The sequence below is a fragment of the Patiria miniata genome, unplaced genomic scaffold (genome assembly GCF_015706575.1).
Source record: "Patiria miniata isolate m_02_andy unplaced genomic scaffold, ASM1570657v1 HiC_scaffold_5, whole genome shotgun sequence".
Taxonomy (NCBI): domain Eukaryota; kingdom Metazoa; phylum Echinodermata; class Asteroidea; order Valvatida; family Asterinidae; genus Patiria; species Patiria miniata.
Genome location: NW_024037072.1, coordinates 25,064,142 through 25,086,858, shown reverse-complemented (window position 1 = coordinate 25,086,858; position 22,717 = coordinate 25,064,142). Strand labels below are relative to the sequence as shown.

The window sequence follows — 22,717 nt, the reverse complement described above, 5'->3', positions numbered from 1 at the left end:
TGTCTTCTTTGTAAGCGCCAGTAAATGACTGCATTTTCTTTGTTTTTTCTTGCAAACATGATTTCAAGTCATTTTCCTTCTTTCGTTTTGTTCATAAGTTTCTAATGTCACACTGACATCCAGACTTCAGGTAAAATGAACTTTGTTGTCCCCTTCTGAATGTACACAAATTAAGTTGAGACCAACGTAGAATTTCTATTTCAATTCCTTTGATCATGGGTCACGTTTTATAATTCGGAAGCATTGTTACTTCTTGTCATGAGTAAAGAGTAAAGAAACACAGCCAGAACATTTTTTTTTTGGAAGGAGTTGATATTGTTCGTAAACACAGCAATCTTGAAGAGAAAACAAATTGCTTTGTCTGAACCATTTTCCTGACTTCATTTCGTCGGTTGCACCACGAAGTGACGTTTCGTGTGCACAAAGTCCATAGACGTATCGTCACTTCGTAATGCACCCGACGATTTGAACAGCCCATAGACTTTTTGTAATGCTGTGCAAAGTACTGTGTGTATATGGAATGCATTTGGTTATTGCATAGTAATACAAATCAGTAAACACTCCTGGACTACACAAAAATAATAATAATAATAATTATGAAAAACTCGACAGTAAATCATATCTGTTAACTACATTCCTGAAATTTTCTTTAAAAGGTGATTCCTGTGTGTCGGAGACAATTCATCCACAAATCAATTTCTGGTCTTTAGGAATGTAACCGTACATCCGTGGCCACTTCGACGAGTTGATTGTGTTACTTGCATTTTAATCCAATTATCGGAACATTCCAGGTACATGTTGAGTGTACAACAAAAGTAAGTAGGCACTTTATTGTGTCTTGAGATAAGACATGGCAAGAAAATACGGGAGGATTCTTCAAATTTTCACTGACCACTAGAAGCGAATTTTTTTTTTTTTTTTAGATTCTTCTCCCTCCACTCTGCATAAGGCAGTTTTTAAAGTTGACTAGAATTTTATTCTGTTGACTTGTGAGGTTCATTACTTTAAACATTAGGATCAGAAAAAGCTGCAGGTACATATACAACTGTATCTGCTTTTTGTTGTTTCGCAGTAAACCTTTCTCGTCAATTGAAAATTCTTGGTAACGATGGCACTGACAATTCACTTAATAGCTATACTGTTGCTCTCTGTGGAGACCAACTACTACGTCATTGTACATAAAACATCATACACCTACAAATTTTGCAGATGAGAGAAACCTACCGGTACATGTATGCGCATGTTACACATTTAGCGTAGTTTTGTATACGTTTACCATAAAATACACTCTGGACGGTGCTGTGCAAAACATAATTGTTATACTTCCGTTTTGGATACTGTATTCTTATTGGCCTAGAACAATCATGTGTTAAGTTTATAAAAAGTCATGGCACACTCCCTGTGGGATATCACGTACATGATATCCCAAAGGGACTGTGCTGTGACTTTGTATGTACGGTACGTACGGAGTGAAACACTTGCACCGTTGGTACCCACGCTATTTTCATCATGTTTTCACACATGAGTGGGAGCAGTGAACTAGCAGACGATCAGCTGTTTTGAGCACGCGACATGCATGCGAGTTGATGTTCCATTGTCATGATTGTTGCGTTCACTGCTGTTTGTTTTGCGATTTTTACATCAAAATCCAAAGAATCCAAGACAGAGGTATAACAAAACGATAGTTGACTGCTGTGATGTGGGAAACGACATTTTGAACACCCCCGGGACGCATAGTATGTTCAAAACGTCATCAAAGCAGTCAACAATTATTAAAGGTCAAGTTGGTCTTCCAACTCACAAAACACCTCTGACTGGAAAACAATTTTTTTTAAAAAGGTGATCAATTGTATATGAAACACAGCAATGAACACTAAATACGTTCATTTTGTAGCCCAGCTATGGGGTTGGCAAAAGAAAACAAACAAACTTCAATTTCAGTACGACGTCAGCATGATGCACAACACAGCCCTGCCCACTCAACAGTACCATTACACTAATACTTCAGATTTTTATAAGACTTCTTCTGTACAAAAATATTGTGGTTACTCAGATTAAGTATCTTAGAATTTCAGTCATTATTCTTGTCTTCTTTTTTTCCCTCTTAAATTTCTCCCTGGCAGTACAATTTATTTTACACATTTTGTTTCTTTTTGCACTGCGAGCACATTGCACAAACTCACACACTTTGTTAATGTTAAACTGTTTATCAAAGTAAGCCTAGCTGGTGAAAAGGTGCGCCCCTGATTCATAGCAGGAAAACAAATAACATGAATAAATTGAGAAATAAACAGCCAACAGCCAGACTGTAGGCTATCACTCTAAATTGAAATAATAAATTCATTTCTATAAGACACATACTGTAGGTGGGTTGAAAGCCTAAATAACTTGCATTTCTATATTTTTTTGACGAACTAATTTGCCCACTTTGATGCTGAATAAAGCCTCGAATTCTTGGCAATCTTTTACAAATGTACATCTAAAATAGAGCTTCATAAGCAGTTGACTTTGATATTTTAGTACATTATTTTGAGCATTTTTACAGATTAAGATTTTTTCACTGATTGCTTTCATTTTGATTTATTAATTATGTGTTAATCAACCGAATTAATCACTGGCAATTTGTTTTCTAAGTTGTGAACAGTAGAGGCAACACTCTGGTCAAACCCGGCCCTTAACTTATTACCTGTATGCATAGTGAGTAAACCTTTTACTGAGATGTAGCAGCAGAAGCATTGATGTCATCTAGAACCTTGTCGATATCCATGACGGAGGAAATACTGTAGTTGGGGCTCGGGAAGAAGATCTCTTTGTTCTGTCGCTTGGGGTCGATCCAGACGGTTGCCAGGCAATTCGCATCCAGGCCGCCTTGGATGTCGGTGCTCAGACAATCGCCGACCATAATGCAGCGCTCAGCGGGCACTCCCAGCATCTGGAAGGCCGTCTCGAAGATGGAGACGTTGGGCTTAGGGTGGGGTTGCTCACCGCTGACGATGATGCCAGTGAAGTAATCGTCGGCGCCGCAGCGGGCCATCTTGAGCCTCTGGATGCCTGAGGGCCCGTTGGTCATGAGCAGGAGCTTGTAGGTCTTACGCAGGCGTAGTAGCAGCTCCTTGACCTCAGGGCTAAAGGTCATGTGGTCCAGACGACCACTCATCCAAGTGCGGTACAGTAGCATAGCTGCGTCCTTAGGGTGGTGGCTGTTGAGGGCTCGCTGCCACAACTCGGTGCGCCATTCGTCCACAGGAATGACTTCATTGGGATCCTTCTCAGCCTCGGCAAGGTATTTCTTGAAGGCCGCTACAACATCATCAGCATCGACTTCAGCATACTGGGAACGCAACACATGTTTCACCTGAACGTAACACCGAAAAATCAACCATCATAACTTTAACTGATACAAAAAGGCAATTTTAATGTCCTTAAAGCTACATGTATGTAAGTATTGAACATGTACTGCTCGTTTAATTTCGAGACTTTAAGTGGAAGGTCTCCAAATGGGCTTTAGAACACGTCTAATGCCCAGAGATTATTAACGGAGTGTGGGCGCGGCTATGTAGCAGAGTTGTAACGAGCCACTGATTTTTGCGACTAGAGTCGAGTCGAGTCATTTCAAAGAAGTGTCTCGAGTCGAGTCGAACCTTTAGGTCAAGAAGGTCGAGTCGAGTCGAGTCAAGTCAAACATTTAGCTCGACTCAATTCGAGTCACAAATATTTGAACACTATATAACAAAAACTTCGGTCTTATAGGCCATCTGGTCTGGCTTGGGATCTAGAATATTTTTCGCTGATCCCTGACAACATCAAAACAAACTGCATTATACAAAACTATTTCTGATTATTTAAAAGTGGGCATGTATTTTTAAAAGGAGGGCATAAATTTAGCCGGCGTTCGAATCCAAGAGCTTAATAAGAAATCGCCCAAAACCAATGATGAAACCACAAGTTGGAAAATGTGTTTGTTTGAAGTCCGGTTCTGAGATAGCATTTTGTGCGATCCACTATGTGCGAGTCTTTGACACGTTGTACGTTTGTACATGACAAGCGGCCACTGTACCGTACTGTATTAGCAAAGTGGCGTGAAAATAATGTTTGCACAGTAAGTCATTGGAAATATTTTTCGCAAAGTTTTGCTTTTATTTTTGGGACTCGAGTCTTATTAGCCTTCGCTCGAGTCGAGTCGAGTCTTCTGATGAGGGACTCCAGTCGAGTTGAGTCATTTGCTCGCAGTGACTCGAGTCGAGTCGAGTTGAGTCGAGTAATTTACCCTTAGGGACTCGAGTTGAGTCAAGTCACCAGATATTGAGTCCGACTCGAGTCGGACTCAAGTAGAGTCAGTGGAAATTTAAGTAATCGTTTGCTTTCTATGGCAACACACCAGCCCCACTAGCGGTGCTTGAAGGCGGTGTGATACCCACATACATCGCGCCCATAGATTTTTTGATTGTCATCACGTGATGCATTACATTTGCAGCCGTTGGAATTTGACGTTTTTTATGGACAAGCCACCGAAATCATCAATATTTTTCATATTTTAGTAACTTTTGTTCTGTTTCAAGTCGATCATTAGCTTCGTGAATGACTGCTGAATGGTAATATGAGGTACGTAAATGGAATCTGGGTTGGGATAATAGAGGGAAAACGGACCATTTTGTAGAGGCCGTTTTTTAGGGTCTCTTAAGATCTCACTTTTATGACGTAGTTCTGTCTCCAACCAGCGTTACATGTGAATTCCTGATGAGCATGTCAGCTGGAGTTACTCAAGCTAGGTATGAGTGTACCAGTCTGGGAATCCATAGTCTGTACCAAACATTTGTATTTATAAAGTTATGATAAAAACAGTTACGATTTACCAAGTAGATTTTATTTTACACGGTGGTTTAAATGAAAGTGCCGGATCACGCGGTAATGTTTGGCACAATCATGGCAATCTGTCGATATGGAAAGCGCGAGTTGGGAATTCGTTTTTCTCATCCAAATGAATGCAAAGTTCCGAATGAATGTTTTTGATAATATAGGAGTCAGTATTCCTCTTGGTAGGCTATCAGGATACTATTTGTATTTTTAGAGTCATGTTGATACTTATTAGCATGATTTGAAATTGACTAATTTTGCGTAGTTACATTATACGGCCCCAAACCAACCACTGGACTCCCTAAGTATTATTAACAGATTAATACAACAAACATTTGTCATGATTTGATGCACGAAAACTGACGAAATAATAGGCCTAGCCTACAACGCTAGAAAATATTCGGATGTGTTGGACAAAGGACGAGTCGGACAAAGGACGAGTCGGACAACGGATGACATGACTTTTCCAGTTGAACGCCCAACGGTTGAGTTGGTTGGAGTCAAGTTGGCAAATGGTCGAGTTGACCGGATACTGATTCGGCGCAACCTCGTCCCCGGTGCTTACTTTATTTCCAACCTCATTTCCAATACAGTAAGCCCCGGATAGGAAACTTTCTTCCTGTATCCTGATTCAATACCGCAATTTGCTAATAATGGATTTATATCGTGTAGTTGGTGTTATTATTTCCAACGTGCATTACGTGGTTTCACGATCATTGTAATTATTGTTGATGTACCCTAACGTGGCGTGGCCCCCAACGTGGCGCACTTTGATTTGTCGCCTGTAACGCCTTGCTAGAGCAAAAGTTTTAATTGAAATTTCACAGAAAGTGGAATTTCATTAAGTTCTAAATACTTCCGTTCATAAATCACGAGTTTATCTCAGTTCCCATTACAAAGTTAGAAGAAAAATTTATTTCGGCGAGATTTTCCGATTTTATTTCGAAGTGCACGGTGAACCCTTTGAAAATGTCCCCCTAAAATAGAAAATAATTTGCTGACAAACTTCTAGTTGGGTATGTAAGTAGAGATAATAATTGTTTATCAGAATTTATCAACTTTACAGAAATTCTTAAATGTTAATTTGGAATATTCCGAGATTTATTCAAGTGCGCCACGTTTTTGAATTTCAGATGAAATTTCATGAAACCGAAATTGTTCACGGAGGTTAAATAGCAAGCATTAATTAATTAATTAATTAATAAGGTAAATGTACCAGTATTTTACTGAATGAGTTTGAAGTTTGTCAACAAAGAAGTTTGGCAACACTGATGTGGAAAGTCGGGGTAAATGTTGAAGTGCACCACGTTAGGGAACACCACTATATAACATCCAGGCTTTCTCAAAAATAATCCTTTCCTTTCCTTGTGAACATTCATATGAAATGTGATACTGCATATTGGCACTGCATATTGGCGGGCCATATTGTAACATTTTAACTTCCAAAAAAATTGTGTTTTCATAACTCAAGGCGCAACGAATTGATGGTGTTTTTACCACAGACACCGCATACAAAAACAAACGCTAAGGCCGAAAAAAAAAACAGTTCTGCTTCCGATTACATGCCTTTCAAAAATAGGGTGGGTCGGTCGGAAAATTTTTTTGGGGGGCCAATTTTTTTTATGCAGATTGAATGGGGTATTCAATTATATGCGAAGTTTTAGCCCGAACTATTTCCATTGCACTACGAAAGCTATACACAAAATGGCCACAAAAAGTGAATAAAACCTACCTTAATTATTGTCAATATATTTAAGTTCGATAATAGAAAATTCAGGCCGTTCGTATCATATGCACAATGCTAGTCAAGACGGGAAGCTGGCCAAAACTCCGAAGTGTGTGATGCACTGTGCACGGCGGCCGACAGACCTCGTTTTACGGTCGAAAATTTCGGGAAACACGCTGCATGTATCACTCCAAATACGAGTAGTGCGATCTCAAAATGAACTCTTGAACACGGAAACTACATACACGGACAAGATATATCAATTCTGTGAATTAACTTGCAAAAACATTCTTTCTCCATCGGTGTTTTCTTGGCATTTTTACGATGTCGAATCCGACCAGTTGACACTGACAGTGCACGTGCCTAATGCATAGCCATATTCATGCTAGCACTAGCAATCGCATAGCCATGACAGACTGGTTACCGCACTTTCATCATGTCTTCTAAATTGGCCCCTGCGCGGCGCGGCGGGAACCAGTCGTCACTGCATCGAGCAAGGTTTATGCACGTGATTATAGTCACCGTGACATCGAATTGCGAGATATGATGACAGATCGCGAAGCGAATTTGGTTTCTTTTGAAAAAAATAGCGAATGAAAGTAAGAAAACAAATAAATACAAGCATTTTTTGACGCAAATGGGTTGTTGAGAGGTATTTTGTGAAGACAAAAAAGACAACAAGCTTTTATTTTTATTTATCCAATCATTTTAATTTTTTTTGTGTGGAATTGCCGATAAATTTTTTAGGGTCGCAGCCTAAAAATAGGGTCAGTCGGGTAACTAGCCCCATAAATGTGGCCTTTTTACTGGACTGCCTCCGTAAACATAGGCCACACATCCACATGTACAAAAATCGTGTCGACTTTGCCAAATTTTGATTTTCACATTTAGGCTTAGTTTGTAGGATTTTTTTGCTTTAGAAGCATACTCACCCTCTTTATAGGCTAGTCAGAAAGTGCTGCCTTTTTCAGATGTCTAATTTTTGTGAAATTTCATGTTGAAAAAGGCAGCACTTTCTGATTAGCCTACAAAGAGGGTGAGTATGCTTCTAAAGCAAAAAAACCCTACAAACTAAGCCTAAATGTGAAAATCAAAATTTGGCAAAGTCGACACGATTTTTGTACATGTGGATGTGTGGCATATGTTTACGGAGGCAGTCCAGTAAATAGGCCACATTTATGGGTCTATCGGGTAACCAGAAGCAGAAGTATTTTTTTTTTGGCCTAATGTAACGCACATGCAGGCACCAGACTATTCCTCATTTGCATACGTGTTCAAATATCTTGCACATATATGCAAATGATCCAATATTGTTGATGTACCCTAACGTGGCGCGGCCCCTAACGTGGCGCACTTTGATTTTTCGGCTGTAGCGCCTAGCTAGAGCAAAAGTTTTAACTGAAATTTTACAGAAAGTAAAATTTCATCAAGTTCTAAACACTCCCGTTCATAAATCGCGAGTTTATTTACCCGCTACAAAGTTAAAAGAAAAACATTATTTTGGCATGATTTTCCGATTTTATTTTCAAGTGCAAAGTGAACCCTTTGAAAATGCCCCGAAAAATAAGGAAATAATTTTCTGACAAACATCTGGCTGGGTATGTAAGTAGAGATAATAATGTTTTATCAGAATTTATCAAGTTTACAGAAATTCTTAAATGTTAATTTGGAATTTTCCGAGATGTACAGTCGTTTTCCTAGTTCCGGATAGCAAACATCATTCAAGCTGCTTTCGGCTCAACTACCCCACGAATTCAAGTGACACTGGTTTAAAAGTTTACCTTGAGTGATGGAGAGACTACAAAATAATTTCCCAAATTTAAGCTCTTTTTACTTTGACTTTACGACGTCAAAAGTACCGATGCCGCTTTTCCTAGTTCCGGATCGGTTCAATCAGTTCCGAATCGATCAAAAACTGATTCGTGCGAAAAAAAAAAATCACGCGAGAAAATCAATTTTTCAGCCAGAACCACCCCAAATCAAGCACATTTTCTGACGAAGTATTATTAAATTTTCCAAAAAAGTTCATTCAAGGGATATTCCAGCAAATTTTCAAAAGAGAATTAACGTAAATAATTGTGAAACTTTTGTCTGCAGCGCAACGGCATGAACTCACGCACGGACCGAAAACCTTGCACACGGCACAGAATACGTCACACAAAATCGATTAACGCGCGTGTAGTTGGGTCGTAAGTGCACGCGCGATCCGGAACTAGGCAAAAGCATACCGTCATTCGTTGGCGAATTTTCAAATATTAGAGACGCTACAAATTATTTTGATTGAACACACATTCGATGGAAGAGTTTATACGACTGTAGTGAATGAAAAAAATATTCGAAACCACACGGTACGAGAGAAATACCGAGGAGAAAATTTATCGTCGATTCGCAGCTCCCATGATTTTCTACAAACGGTCCAAACATGTCAAAGTGCGAGTCGGAAATCTGGCCAAAATTCCTTTTCTCAAAGTTTTATCGAAAAGACCTGTGTGTATCAGGAAGCTTACATTTTCCTTTTCACAATGCACTTCATCAGAATTTTTTTTATTGGAGACTAGTCCAAAAGAGGTAGGTTTTTATTTGAAGCGATCCGGAACTAGGAAAAATCCGGAACTAGGAAAACGACTGTATTCAAGTGCGCCACGTTAGGGAACACTCCGCCAATTTGTGCCCAATTTGAATTTCCGGACGCCACCGTTTTTTAATTTCGGCTTAAATTTTATGAAACCGAAATTGTTCACAGATGTTAAATAGCAAGCATTAATAAGGTCAAAGTACCAGTATTTCACTGCATGAATTTGAGGTTTGTCAACAAAGAAGTTTGGCAACACTACACGAGGAAAGTTGGGTAAGCTTCGAAGTGCGCCACGTTAGGGAACACGACTATACTACCAGGGTGAGAGAGCAGGTAGTGGTGGGCACGTACTGCTCGACACCCTGGGGACGTGGTTGGATTCGGCGATGTTGAATGTCATGAATGTTGGACGATCGAGTTGGAAATGTTGGACCTTGAATAACAAAATCAATCTGTTAGAAGTAATCATTAGTATTTAAAGAACAAATCTGGTCTTAAAATAACATTTAATCATCTAGGATAATATTCTACCTGTTTGAAAGCGAAATAATCAGCGTTTCTTGTATCAATTAGCGTGTTATCTAAGTCGAAAATTATTGCCGAGACTTTCCTAGCGGCCGCCATCTTGGAAGATTACCCACAATGCATCTAGAAATTGGGAATCGCTTCGAGTCGAGTTCATTATGATCCGGGTATGATGAGTATGCCAATGAACATGATGAACAAAAATCATTGAAAAGAAACATTATTTATTGTATTGTGATGTCAATTCATATGAATATATATCGTTTTATAACAAACGATAGAATTTTTTGCGGTATATTGCTGCAAAAAAAATCGAAGAAATATGGACAAACTTAGTGCCGAAAATATTACACCCCTTGAAATAATAGTTGAGCTCTTTTCCCGCGCGGGCCGCCTGAACTTGTTTTTTTTCCGTCATTTTCCGAGTCCGATACAAGAATTTTGCAAAAAAACAGGTTTTACTACTTGTTTTATGTTTATACAGAGTCTTAAGAGTAAGTATTTGCTTACCTACCATACACGAGGATTTCTACTTCTAAGTTCTAGTATTATTAGAAGGCCTAGAACTTAACTAGAAAGTACAAATTTGGCAGTCACATTTTTGTAGGCCGCTAGGGCAGCTAGCCTTCCTGTAGCTTGAGTAACTCCAGCTGACATGCTCATATTCATTCACATGTAGCATGTGAATGAATATGAGCATGTCAGCTGGAGTTACTCTAGCCCCATAAATGTGGCCTATTTACTGGACTGCCTCCGTAAACATAGGCCACACGTCCACATGTACAAAAATCGTGTCAACTTTGCCAAATTTTGATTTTCACATTTAGGCTTAGTTTGTAGGATTTTTTTGCTTTAGAAAATTAGAAGCATACTCACCCACTTTATAGGCTATGTCAGAAAGTGCTGCCTTTTTCAGATGTCTAATTTTTGTGAAATTTCATGTTGAAATTTTGATACGCAAACGTGTAAAAATGAATCTGGAAATTTCACGAAAAATATACATCTGAAAAAGGCAGCACTTTCTGATTAGCCTATAAAGAGGGTGAGTATGCTTCTTAAGCAAAAAAACCCTACAAACTAAGCCTTAATGTGAAAATCAAAATTTGGCAAAGTCGACACGATTTTTGTACATGTGGATGTGTGGCCTATGTTTACGGAGGCAGTCCAGTAAATAGGCCACATTTATGGGGCTAGAGTTACTCAAGCTAGCCTTCCTGATAATTTTTGGATCTGAGCTGGAACAGTGGAAGTCTATTGCATGCAGTATTGGCTTGGCTGCGTGACCGGCTTATGAAACTTATGACTACCATACTACTGAGTATATATACTACCACTCCAGTGATAGTGATACCATGGAGGGGACTTTGTATGAAGGTGGATGTACTACTGATGGAAAGAATGCAGTATCCTTCCTGACGCTACTTTAGATGTTTAGTGGTTTGCGAACAACCATGATCATTCATGATCATGATTGGTGATGACAAACCAGGCTCAAGGCTCAAAGTGAAACTGAAACTAAAGTCTACGGGGACCCTTCAAAATTTTCTCACGAAATAAAGATTTCTCAGCCGCAGAGTGACTGCTCTCAATTTAGACCTATTACCGGTAGACAAAATGATGTCACGCTTTGTTACATGTGCGCTTTCCTATGTGAGTCAGCATGGTCAGGTGAGAATGCCAGCCAATATTGTCCCCACCTGGCTCCCATGGAAAAGCGTGCATTGTAAACAAAGCGTGATATGTTACGTGTATATTATTGAGTTATATCATGTAGCCTATATGAACTTATTTTAAAAGGAATAGTGTTAGGGTTTGCTAAAATTATGGAATTAGGACCTTGTTCACATAACCTTAGGCCCTATAAATTGGTTTACGCTGTGGCTATCGTTACAGCAGCTGTAACGCGACTTTCAACTGCTATCGTTACGGAACTATCTGGTGCCCTGAAGTAATAAGACGAGTATTCAACATCATGATCTTTGGCTGTTGGAACCACACTATCAACTAAGTGGTTCTCGGACTTTATTTCCCTTTTCAAAAAAATCCTCCAAAACCATCAATTTCAAGGAAGAAAATGAAACATACTACTTAAAATAAAAAGAACAATTTGATTAAAAACCTGAAACTTAAGAAATCTATTCCAAAAAAAGAAGAAAAAAAAGGAGTAGCGTGGCAGGGGTGTAAACCAGGGTTCCCAACTAGTTGAGCTAATGTCTGTACCAATCGAGCTACGGAAGCACTCTGGTTCCATGGGCAGTTGTAAATCTGATAAAAGTTCGCATTGTGCTTTTACAATGCCATAACGATATTATTTGAAAATTGCGTTATGGCTGTCGTAACGATAGCCACTACATTTTTTTTTGCTATGTTGTCCATTTGGTGAAAAGTTTCCTGATTATATGCCTTGCCAACTATATTATTTAGAATTACCAAATGAACAGCACAGACTGAGACAGGACTGAACTATATCCAAACATGCTAACAAATGTAAAAGCCTGACAAGGCCTCAATCAATAGGAAAATAATATTCTCATGAAACTCGGGAACAATAATTTTTTATTTAAAAAACAATGGGTTTTGTCATGGCACCATGCTGAAATATAAACAGCATCCAACAACAGTAAAGTATGAATTCTATTGAATCAAATTCAAAAGATCATTTTTTTTCTTATTTATTCTGCTTTCTCTGTTACTTTTTTTCTTCAGAATTCATATTTTAGGACATCCTGAGACATGCAGCAGCAACAGCAGAACGCCACAGCAGGTCACGTGGAGGAGAGTGAAGAAGACTTTGGGCCCCTCATGATCACCCGTCTAGAGGTAGGCCCCTAAAGAAGCAAAAAGAAGAAGAAAAAACCTGAACATTTCAGTCTAAAAAAGTAAAACCATTTTCACCTAATTTCAAAAGAACAGAACTCTGCGCACTCCATTGTAAATTCTATTCTCTAATTGTAAATTCGGGAAGAAGACTTTACATGGACATCACTAAAAAAAAAATCCCTGCAGTGACGTATCAGCCATCAGAAAGCGATAACATGTCCTAAAAAGTCAAATTTAGCAGGGAAAATATTGAAGTATTGACTAAAAAAACACTTGGACTTTTTGGGACCAGTCTCATAGGGTTTGTGCACAAGGTGTGAAGTGATTGAACTCTTTCCAAAATGTAAAAAGTAATAGACCTAAGACCTTATGACGTAATGGCTTTGTTTACAAATGCGCTTTCCTATGGGAGCCAAGTCAGGGTGCCAGACAAAGCAGGGACCGTCTGCCATATACATCTAAGCGCACATGTAAACAAAGCGTGACGTCATTAGGTCTCAGGCCTAGTAATCTCCCAAATGTTGGACTTTTTCCTTCCATCAGACCTATTGCATTGGTGGGTTGATTTTGTTCCCTTTTTTGGCTATAAAACCATTGCAATCAAACTTTCTGACTTGATCAATGCAATTTAGTGCAATTTAGTTTCTAATGACACATTTGCCTGATTCATGTGTCCCTTCCAGCTCTGCACTTTGTCTTATCTTTTTGCTGTGTCGCTTGCAGAATTGGAAAAACAACAGATACTGCAACAGATATCAGGCTTCACAACACCAACTGCATACACCTTCAGCAGTTAAAGATGTCTAACTACATGTATCTAAAGAATATTTCATTTTTATCATTGATAGTCTCAAGGCATCAGTGCTAACGATGTCAAGAAGCTTGAGGAGGCAGGTCTGCACACCGTGGAGTCGGTAGCTTACTCTACCAAGAAAGAGCTGTGCAACATCAAGGGAATCAGTGAGGCCAAGGCTGACAAAATCCTGGTACAACAGTTGATTTGACCATCCAAACCATTCATAATCATGTCAGATGCAACCATTCTGTTCCCTGTACCTATCAAGCAGCCAGGATAGTAGGGCTGTGCACTTTTTTTCGAATAACTTAGTATTTGATTAGTCCAACTTGTACTTGATCGAAAAATTTGAATATTCAATTTGAAATTGTTATTTGCGTGCACCTGTGGTTCCTGTCGACAATTGACAAAGAGTTTATTAAAACCATATAAACAACAGGTACGTGTAGCAGAATGGCTGATATTTAACTGATTTTATAGAAGAAATTTGAGCTAATTTTCCTCGTGGAAACTCTCAAATCATGCTCAAATGTGGCTTTCAGCAAAAGTGTCACTTGACAAACAATCAAACCATGCGGTGATACAATTAAAATAACATCATGGATGTTTTTCCTCATCACCTTGAGACCTCTCACATTTTTTGAATATTTGGGTGCATGATCCAATATTTCAATATTTATTATTTTTAGCACAGCCATAGAGAACAGAGCTTCTCCGAGTCTTTCATTGTTATCGGGTTCGTTAGTGTGACGTCATCTCAACAATGTAGCATAGCACAGATGCAACCGGAAGTTAACGCAACTTGAGTGCTTAGCCAATGGGCGTTTGTAATCAGTGGTGCGCCCACGTGAATGACAAAGTCACTGACAAAACCGGATAGTCTCATCATAGAGGTCCAGCCAAAAGCAATAATCAATGTGTGGCATTTGGCACGTAATATCTTCCTTTTTTTTGGCTAACGGTTTCTGTACTTTGCAAATTTGTGTTTCCAGCATTATTGATGTCGCCCATGGCCTAATTATATAGCCGAAAGAAAATGGTTTTCTTTGGTAACGGAAACTGTATTTCTAATTATGTCTTTAAGGTATCAGTGAAGTAATTTCCATAGTTTAAATCTACTTTCAAATACATGCATACAGCGCGTACATGCACTCTTCACTGTAACTTAATGCTGTTATATTTTCTTAACAATGATTGATCTCTCAGAATGAGGCCATGAAGTTGGTGCCCATGGGTTTTACGACTGCCACCCAGTTCCACCAACAGAGGGCAGAAATCATTCAGATTACCACTGGCTCTAAGGAACTGGACAAACTTCTTCAAGGTACTTAGCAGATTTTTTTTTATTTTTTTTTTTTACTTTTACAATAGAAGATCAAGATATTTTTATCTTCAGCATATGTTACTGGTCACATTTATAAGTAAGAATGTGATTGTACGCATAAAAAAAACCACCTTAAGGCCAAAAAAAAAAAGTCTCCGGTTTCTGGTATAGAGCTTGCCCAAAAAGTGGTGCGGCGACACGGCTTTTTTTTTTTTTTTTTACCTGATTTTTTTTGCTTCATATGTGTGCTGATGACTGCAAATGGTGCCCGACTAAACTTAGTGCAAATATATGGGAGTCCAGAGAGGCCACATAAAACTTATTCTCGACCATAACCCAATCTAAAAACACGTTAAAATTGTGCAGCAGCAGGATTCCAGTCAAACCAGTGAGTTTGGCGGTTTTGAGACATCATCTTTCATTGAAAAAAAAACTTTTTCATTTTGCCGACGCGCATGGCTACGGCGACGCGCGCGCATACCAGAAACCGGAGACTTTTTTTTTTTGGCCTAATTCCCCAAAGTAAGATTTTCTCACTGTGTGGGGCCAACACAGAGGTGCACACTCCCCCTAAGATAGACTCTCTGGCTGAATTTATTGGTAATTTGACTCAACAAATTAAGGATTTCTTTGACACAATCGCTGGGAAGACACATAAAAAAAACTGCAGTCACAGTGTGAAATTCCTCTGCAGAAATATGTTTATGTTTGTTATTTATCATATATGCTTCTTTATTTCATTTGTAGGCGGTATTGAGACAGGGTCCATCACGGAGATGTTTGGAGAGTTCCGCACGGGGAAAACACAGCTATGTCACACACTAGCAGTCACATGCCAGGTTAGATTTTTACCATGAGCCATTGCATTCTGGTACACGGTGCCCTGTGGAGACATGCGTATAATAGGGTACAAAAGATTGTATGCGTCTCCACAGGGCAATTTCTATCTATAGGTGAATACGTCTCCACAAGGTTATCACGAAAAAGATATGTGGATTTTACTCAAAAACTAGGAATTTCCAAGGTGTGTTGTTCTGTGGCAAATTGAAGTATTTTATGTAAGGGATATTAAGTCCGAATTTCAGCCCAGGAAATTAATTTTGGTTAAAATAGGAGCATTTTGAAACTAGATTGTCAAACTCAAATTTTTTAGCACTTTTTTAGAAATGACTCCACAAGGATACAGATTCCAGTATGCGTGGTTGTGAAAGTGCATTTCTGTGTTTCCTATTTTGTCAAAATCCAAGTTCCTTTTACTTTCAGCTCTAACTTCTTCCTTAATCTACAAAACCCCAAGAGATCACACATGTAGCAACACAAGGCCAAAAAAAAAATTAGTTCTGCTTCCGATTACATGGCATTCAAAAATAGGGTAGGTAGGTAGGGAATTTTTTTGTTTTTTGCCAATTTTTTTTGTGTACGATCATATGGAGGCGTCTGCGTGTAGTCAAGAGTAAAATGTAGAAATTGATGGTTTGGGGTGTTTTTTCCTCATTTTTCCAATAAAAAAATTAGGGTAGGGGCTGTCAGAATAGGGTAGGTAGGGAAACCGGAAGCAGAACTATTATTTTTTTTGGCCTAAGCAATGTTGCAAACCTGGCGAATGGCAAACAGGAGTTGATCCTCATTGTGATATTGGGTTTCATTGTCATTGAAATCTCATGCACTTTCAGCCTTTACACTTTCAATAGGGCGTTCCTTTTTATTTCGATGGTTCTAATATTTTGTTTGTCTCAGAAGTGGGGTTGGTCGGTTGCCCGGCAAAAATTAAAAATCTAAAGAACACAGAATTGCAGTTGCACCTGTTTAGATGGCTAAATTAATGCCAAGTACATGACAATGATGCCAAGTGCATGTCTCTTGCTTTGTTTATTGGACTGAGATTATCATGAGTTGATGTATGTCACCGAACAAAATACATAAAGCCATCTTGGGGAAGAATTTGTTGACTTACATTATATCTGCACAATTACTAATGCTTTGGATGTAGTGGCAGCCATGACATAACAGTAAAAGTAAACCACAGACCCCTGATATGATGAGAGGCAACACCCTCGCATCTTCTGGGATTGCGTTGGTTGCTATATACATACGCCATTCTTCTAGTAAAATTGGATATTATTTTCAATAGCTTTCAAATAACACATAGCCTGATTGCCTTAATTTGGTATTCATTATTTTTTCATGCCTTTAGTTTTTTTGTTAGTGGGGGGTGCCCATAAAAACAAATCACATATAGGGATTGTGCAGTATCATTGCTCGTCCGTGTAAAAACAAAACTAGTTTTCAAAAATGAAAAGACAACATTTCTCTACCCAACTACTGAGTTAAATAAATGAGTACTTTCCCACAGATCAGCTTCAAACGAGCCAGAAGTGGTATTGTTATAACTCTGTCTTGAATACTGTATTTTCATTGGCCTAGAACGATCATGTGTTAAGTTTATAAGAAGTTATGGCACATTCCCTGTGGTACGTGATATCCCACAGGGAGTGTGCCATGACTTTGTACGTATGGTTCGTACGGTGTGAAACGCTTGCATCATTGGTACCCACGCTATTTTCACCATGTTTTCACACATAAGTGGGAGCAGCGAACTAGCACACAATCAGCTGTTTCGAGTACGGCACGCGACATGCATGTGAGTTGATGTTCGATTGTCATGATTGTTGTGTTCACTGCTGTTTGTTTTTGTGTTCTCAAAGTCCAAAGAATCCAAGAAGTTCAAAGTCCAAAGAACAACACCCTTGGGGCGCATAGCACCCTCGGCTTCGCCTCGGGTGCTATGCGCCCCTTGGGTGTTCAAAATGTCATATCCCACATCACAGCAGTCAACAATTGTTAAATGTCCATCTTTCAGTATTTACCTGTTTTTATAAGTGTTGGCAATGTGGCACATTTGTATGCTTGGCACCTCAATGACATTTCCCCCCTAATAACTTTCCATCTTGACATTGATCTTCACAGTTACCAATCGACAATGGTGGAGGGGAGGGCAAGTGTCTCTACATTGACACAGAGGGTACATTCAGGCCAGAGAGACTCATTGCTGTAGCTGAGAGGTAAGGTTACGTTTTCAACAGATAGATTTCCAGATGCATTGTGATTAAAGGCATATAGGATCATTTGCATTTTTGGTAATTTATTGAAATGAACTGATTTAAGGGCCATTTATTCACAGAAGACATCGTTTCACCGAGCCGCTCAATGGTTTGTGTCCATTCGTGCTGGAGAACATTTTAAAAAAACGCTGTCCTTTTTCAAACGTAATACATACATATACCTAGTGTACCTGAGTGTATGCATGAAGTCAACAGCTGGCTCACAGCCGTTTAACGGAATTAGTATTTGAGAAAAACTGTTCTCAGTGATGTTTAGGTCCTAACCATAATTAGTATCGATACAAAATTCTCTTTTTACTTGAGAATGACAGCGTACCAGGCTCACTGATTCCACAGGATGTTTCATACTAGCATTCACTTACACTCAAGTGAGCTCTTTCGTTGTATTTTGGCAGTTTCAATTTTGAGTCATGTTGCTTGCTATTTTTCCGATATGTGCTCTTTCAGTCTACTCACAAGGCCGTCATTTTTCGAAGTTTTGCTCACAGCTGCAATTATCATTCTGGTGCATTGTGAATGCCATATGAGCTTTGAATTTTGAACAGTTCAATTTGGACAGGTTTGTGATGTGACTGTTTCTAAACCAAGAAGTGTGTGAATCGGGGGAATAATTAGTGGGTATTTTTCACTTTTGTTGTCCCTATCCCAATCTGGTGATAGGGCCTTTTGTCATTTGATGATGTGCAATCTGTGTTGCTTGTTTGTATTGTGTAGCATAATACATATAATAACAAAAATTTCCAGACGTTTTTGTTTGTACAATAATCTGAACATCATCAGAAAAAAGAGGCAGGGGTGAGATTTGTCAGGATTTTTTCCTGATTTCAAGATTTTTTGTCAGGATTTTCCCCATTTCAAAAGAATCCCTTTTGAGATGAAGAATTCCTGAGTTGTTACCATAATGGTGTTTTTACCTAAAGAAATGGGTATTTTAAGGGGTGTTGTTAGGCAAATATGCATTGTAAACATATAAACCCTAGACCCTTAGTTGCTCTGAGGCCCGTTGCAGCCCTCAGACCCTCTGCTGAATATTTCATGGATTTTCATTGTCCCCAAAACTCGCCCCTGAAAGGGCACATCATATTTACTGAAATGCCAAGTTAATACAACGAGTTCTCCTCAGTGTCTCACGTCTGTTCTTTATAGAAAAGCCACTTCATGTAGTGTATCTAAAAACGTATCACAATCTGGTCATTCTGTTCGGTTCGTCAGATACAACCTGTCCAGCAGTGATGTATTAGATAATGTCGCCTACGCTAGAGCTTACAATAGTGATCACCAGGGGCAGCTACTCCTACAAGCGTCTGCCATGATGTCTCAGTCAAGGTGAGTGATTAGGTCTGAAGATTTGGACTCTTTGGATATGGATTTAACTTAACATTGAAAGCAAGAACCTCAATGCTCTCCTTCCAGGAAAATATGAAGAAGAAACAGGAAATCTCCTCCATGATTTAACACTAAGAGCCTCCACGTTGATGCAAATTTGAAATTCTTCTTTACTTTTTATTGAGGGTTCCCAAATTTTGTGAAAACATGCAATAAAACAAAAGAGACTGGTACCTGAACCCAGTCTAACATTTCTTCAGAGCCGTGTGACATATGAAAAGGAAAGTTGCCAGACTTTAATTGTAATTATTGTAGTAGCTATGCCGCATAAAAAAATCCAATCTGGAGGGGGAAAACCTCAAAAACGAAAGCATGTTAGAGATGAAGAATCCGCCGTGATTTTGCATGTCTTGTACATGACGTGGCGCCTCTGGAGTGGGTTCGTTCAGAAATGTCAGTTTTAGACTTTGGGGTTTGTAAATACTATGCACATGTACACAACTCTTTTTTTAAAATGGAAATTGTGGAAAAGGTACCACCATCATAATGATGCCCAAGGTACTAGATAAGATATCCCTTGCTCATCACACCCATTAAAGCACTCTTTTGGGAGTAAAAACCTGATTTACTGCCATTTTGACGCAAACATTTTGATTCCAAAATCATATCCAGACTCACTGATCAGAGTCAATACTAATCAGAAATTTGCGTTAAGTTCTTTTATAACTTGGTGTTTTTGTTGCAGATATGCTCTTCTCATAGTGGACAGTGCCACAGCTCTGTACCGCACAGATTACAGCGGGCGCGGGGAGCTTGCTAGCAGACAGATGCACCTGGCCAAGTTCCTCAGACACCTCCTAAAAATAGCCGACCAAGTAAGCATTCCAAAGTTAAAAGATCGTAGGGAAAGGAAAAAAAACGAGGCTAGCAATAGAGCTCATGAATCTTTGCTGAGTTAGTACTGTTAACTGTCTTTAAGGCCCAGAAAAAAATGTTGTGCTTCCTATTTCATTAAAAAAATAGGGTAGGTGGGTAGGTTAAAAAATACTTGCTCTGAATTTTTATAGCCAGCAATGTTTCACATTCTCTTTGCTATGAGAAGGTACTTGGACACAAGTCCATTAAACTGGTAACTATTTCTCTGTTTTGTTCTCCTTTTGACCGTATTTTGACAGTACGGTGTGGCGGTCGTCATCACAAACCAAGTGGTAGCCCAGGTGGATGGCTCAGCTATGTTCTCAGCGGATCCCAAGAAACCTATCGGGGGCAACATCATGGCCCACGCTTCAACCACCAGGTAAAGATTGCAAACAATTCTGTGAGTGGGAGCCAGTGTCCGTACTCGGGGAGTCATAAGTCATTCAACCTCAAAGTGAACTGTGGCAGAGGCGTGTCCTCGCTCATCCCTTGGCCTGACTTGTGACAGTGTTGTAGTCAAGTCCAGTCACTAGGAAATCACAGGTCCAGTCACAAGGAAGTCACAAGTCCAGTCACAAGGAAATCACATGTCCAATCACAAGAAGGTCACAAGTCCAGTCACAAGGAAATCACAGGTCCAGTCACAAGGATATCACAAGTCCAGTCACAAGGAAATCACAAGTCCAGTCACAAGGAAATCACAAGTCCAGTCACAAGGAAATCACAAGTCCAGTCACAAGGAAATCACAAGTCCAGTAACAAGGAAGTCACAAGTCCAGTCACAAGGAAATCACAAGTCCAGTCACAAGGAAATCACAAATCCAGTCACAAGGAAATCACAGGTCCAGTCACAATGAAATCACAAGTCCAGTCAAAAGGAAATCACAAGTCCAGTCACAAGGAAATCACAAGTCCAGTCACAAGGAAATCACAAGTCCAGTCACAAGGAAATCACAAGTCCAGTCACAAGGAAATCACAAGTCCAGTCACAAGGAAATCACAAGTCCAGTCACAAGGAAATCACAAGTCCAGTCACAAGGAAATCACAAGTCCATACATAAGTTATTTGATTGTGACTTGACTTGGGACTGGGTGACTTATGATTGACTTGTGATGGAATTCATTGAACATGTGAGAATTTGTGATGGACTCAACTACAACATGTGACTTGTGATGACTAAATTACAACTCTTGTGGGATCTGTTGGTGCATGGTCTGTTTGTGGTCTTTGACAGTCTTCTGGGCCTGAAATTTCTCTTCAAGGGCAAAATCTCCTTTCTTTTTACTACTACTAATAATAATTTGGGAGGCTAATCGTCCTTACTCGCAGCTGAGAAGCTGAATTGCGAAGGACGTGGCTACCACATGGTCGAGCCGAAGGCCATACGACCCATGTATGACCATGGAGCACAGCCAGAGATCGAAAGTGTTTTGTCTTTTTTTGCGGAGGGAGGAAAACTGGAGGGCGTGGAGAAAAACCCTCGTGGCACAGGAGAGAATCAACGCACAACTCTACTCGCATTATGGTCCGAGCCGGGAATCGGACCCAGGCCACAGTGGTGAGATGCAAGTGCATTATGCACTAGCCACCCATGCCACCCATAAGTGGCATTTGTAAATGGTGCATCCAGTAACTCTGACTAGCCTGAATCAAATCCACAACCGGGTTTCACAGTATTTTGATACAAAGCATAATTTTTCAAGTAAAGGAATCTGATGATGATTTAACAATAACAAGACAAAGCAGCGATTGTGTTTTTCTCTTTTGGATTGAACATTGTCCTTTTTTCCCGTTGCTTCTTTCACAGGCTGTACCTTCGAAAGGGACGGGGTGAAACTCGAATCTGCAAGATTTATGATTCGCCTTGCCTGCCGGAGTCCGAGGCCATGTTTGCTATCAATGCAGACGGTGTGGGTGACGCAAAGGATTAAAAAAAGATTCAGATTATTATTTAACTTTTCAGCTGACTTTTGAAGAAATTTCTTTGCCTTTGATGCATGTTAAAATCAGGCACGCAACTTTTCCTCGGATCCGCTGGTTCCTTTTTTTTTTTACTCCTCATGAATGCCATTACAAATTGAAAAATACTGTGCAAAGTCTTGTGTGGTTTGGAGTTTCCTTGTTTTTTCTAAAATTCCCAGTTGCATGCCTGTATAATGTTCAGCGGTAAGCTCCATTGAGACTCATTTTGGAAAGTCCCGTTTTGTTTTTGTAGTAAAATTTGGTTTCAGCAAAAGCATTTTGCCCCGACGCTAAACTTCAGCGGCAACACATTCCAAATCATGTAAAAACGCTCTGGCTTATACTTGTTGAATCTCCGACTTTACATTCAGGAAAAGAAGTACTTAACCGTATACCTGTAGCAAGAGATTACATTTTTCTGAGTTTTACATGAGGCACTGGGAATTTAGTTGACAGGCCAAAAACAGCAGAGAAATATAAACTTTAAAAAGCATTATATTTCATTCTTCGTAGATAATTAGAAATAAAAATACCCTTTTTTGGTTCAGTTGCTTTTGTGATGGCATTAGAAAAAATTGTGATCGTTGACAACGCATGCAGTCCTATTTGATGACAAGCAATTACAAAACACAAATTGGACAAAATGGTCTCACACAAGCAGGTTACTGGTTTATTGTTAGACACATACACCTCTGAGATATAGTCCAGAGAATTTCAGGAAACCTCTTTGTGTACATAGTGTACAGTATTTCTTCATGTTTTGCACTT

General features: G+C 39.4%; 2 protein-coding genes across 3 annotated transcripts; one reads left to right on the top strand and one right to left on the bottom strand.

Annotated features, from left to right (window-relative positions):
* Positions 1-905: 905 nt before the first annotated feature.
* LOC119740872 (N-acylneuraminate-9-phosphatase-like) lies at positions 906-9,832 on the bottom strand. The gene is made up of 2 exons (XM_038216331.1): positions 9,687-9,832; positions 906-3,355 (listed from the first exon to the last, which is right to left on the bottom strand). Exons 1-2 carry the CDS (start codon positions 9,777-9,779, stop codon positions 2,711-2,713), a joined length of 738 nt encoding a protein of 245 aa, XP_038072259.1. The 5' UTR covers positions 9,780-9,832; the 3' UTR covers positions 906-2,710.
* On the top strand, positions 9,829-22,705 carry LOC119740871 (DNA repair protein RAD51 homolog 1-like). 2 transcript variants are annotated; one of them, XM_038216330.1, is made up of 10 exons: positions 9,829-9,847; positions 12,387-12,500; positions 13,349-13,486; positions 14,503-14,620; positions 15,368-15,459; positions 17,588-17,682; positions 18,955-19,068; positions 19,814-19,943; positions 20,244-20,365; positions 21,795-22,705. In XM_038216330.1, the coding sequence occupies exons 2-10, from the start codon at positions 12,414-12,416 to the stop codon at positions 21,916-21,918; spliced, it is 1,020 nt and encodes a 339-aa protein (XP_038072258.1). In that variant the 5' UTR covers positions 9,829-9,847; positions 12,387-12,413; the 3' UTR covers positions 21,919-22,705. The 2 variants fall into 2 exon arrangements, with proteins under 2 accessions (XP_038072258.1, XP_038072257.1); XM_038216329.1 differs by lacking the exon at positions 9,829-9,847 and adding an exon at positions 10,036-10,174.
* The last annotated feature ends 12 nt before the right edge of the window (positions 22,706-22,717 follow it).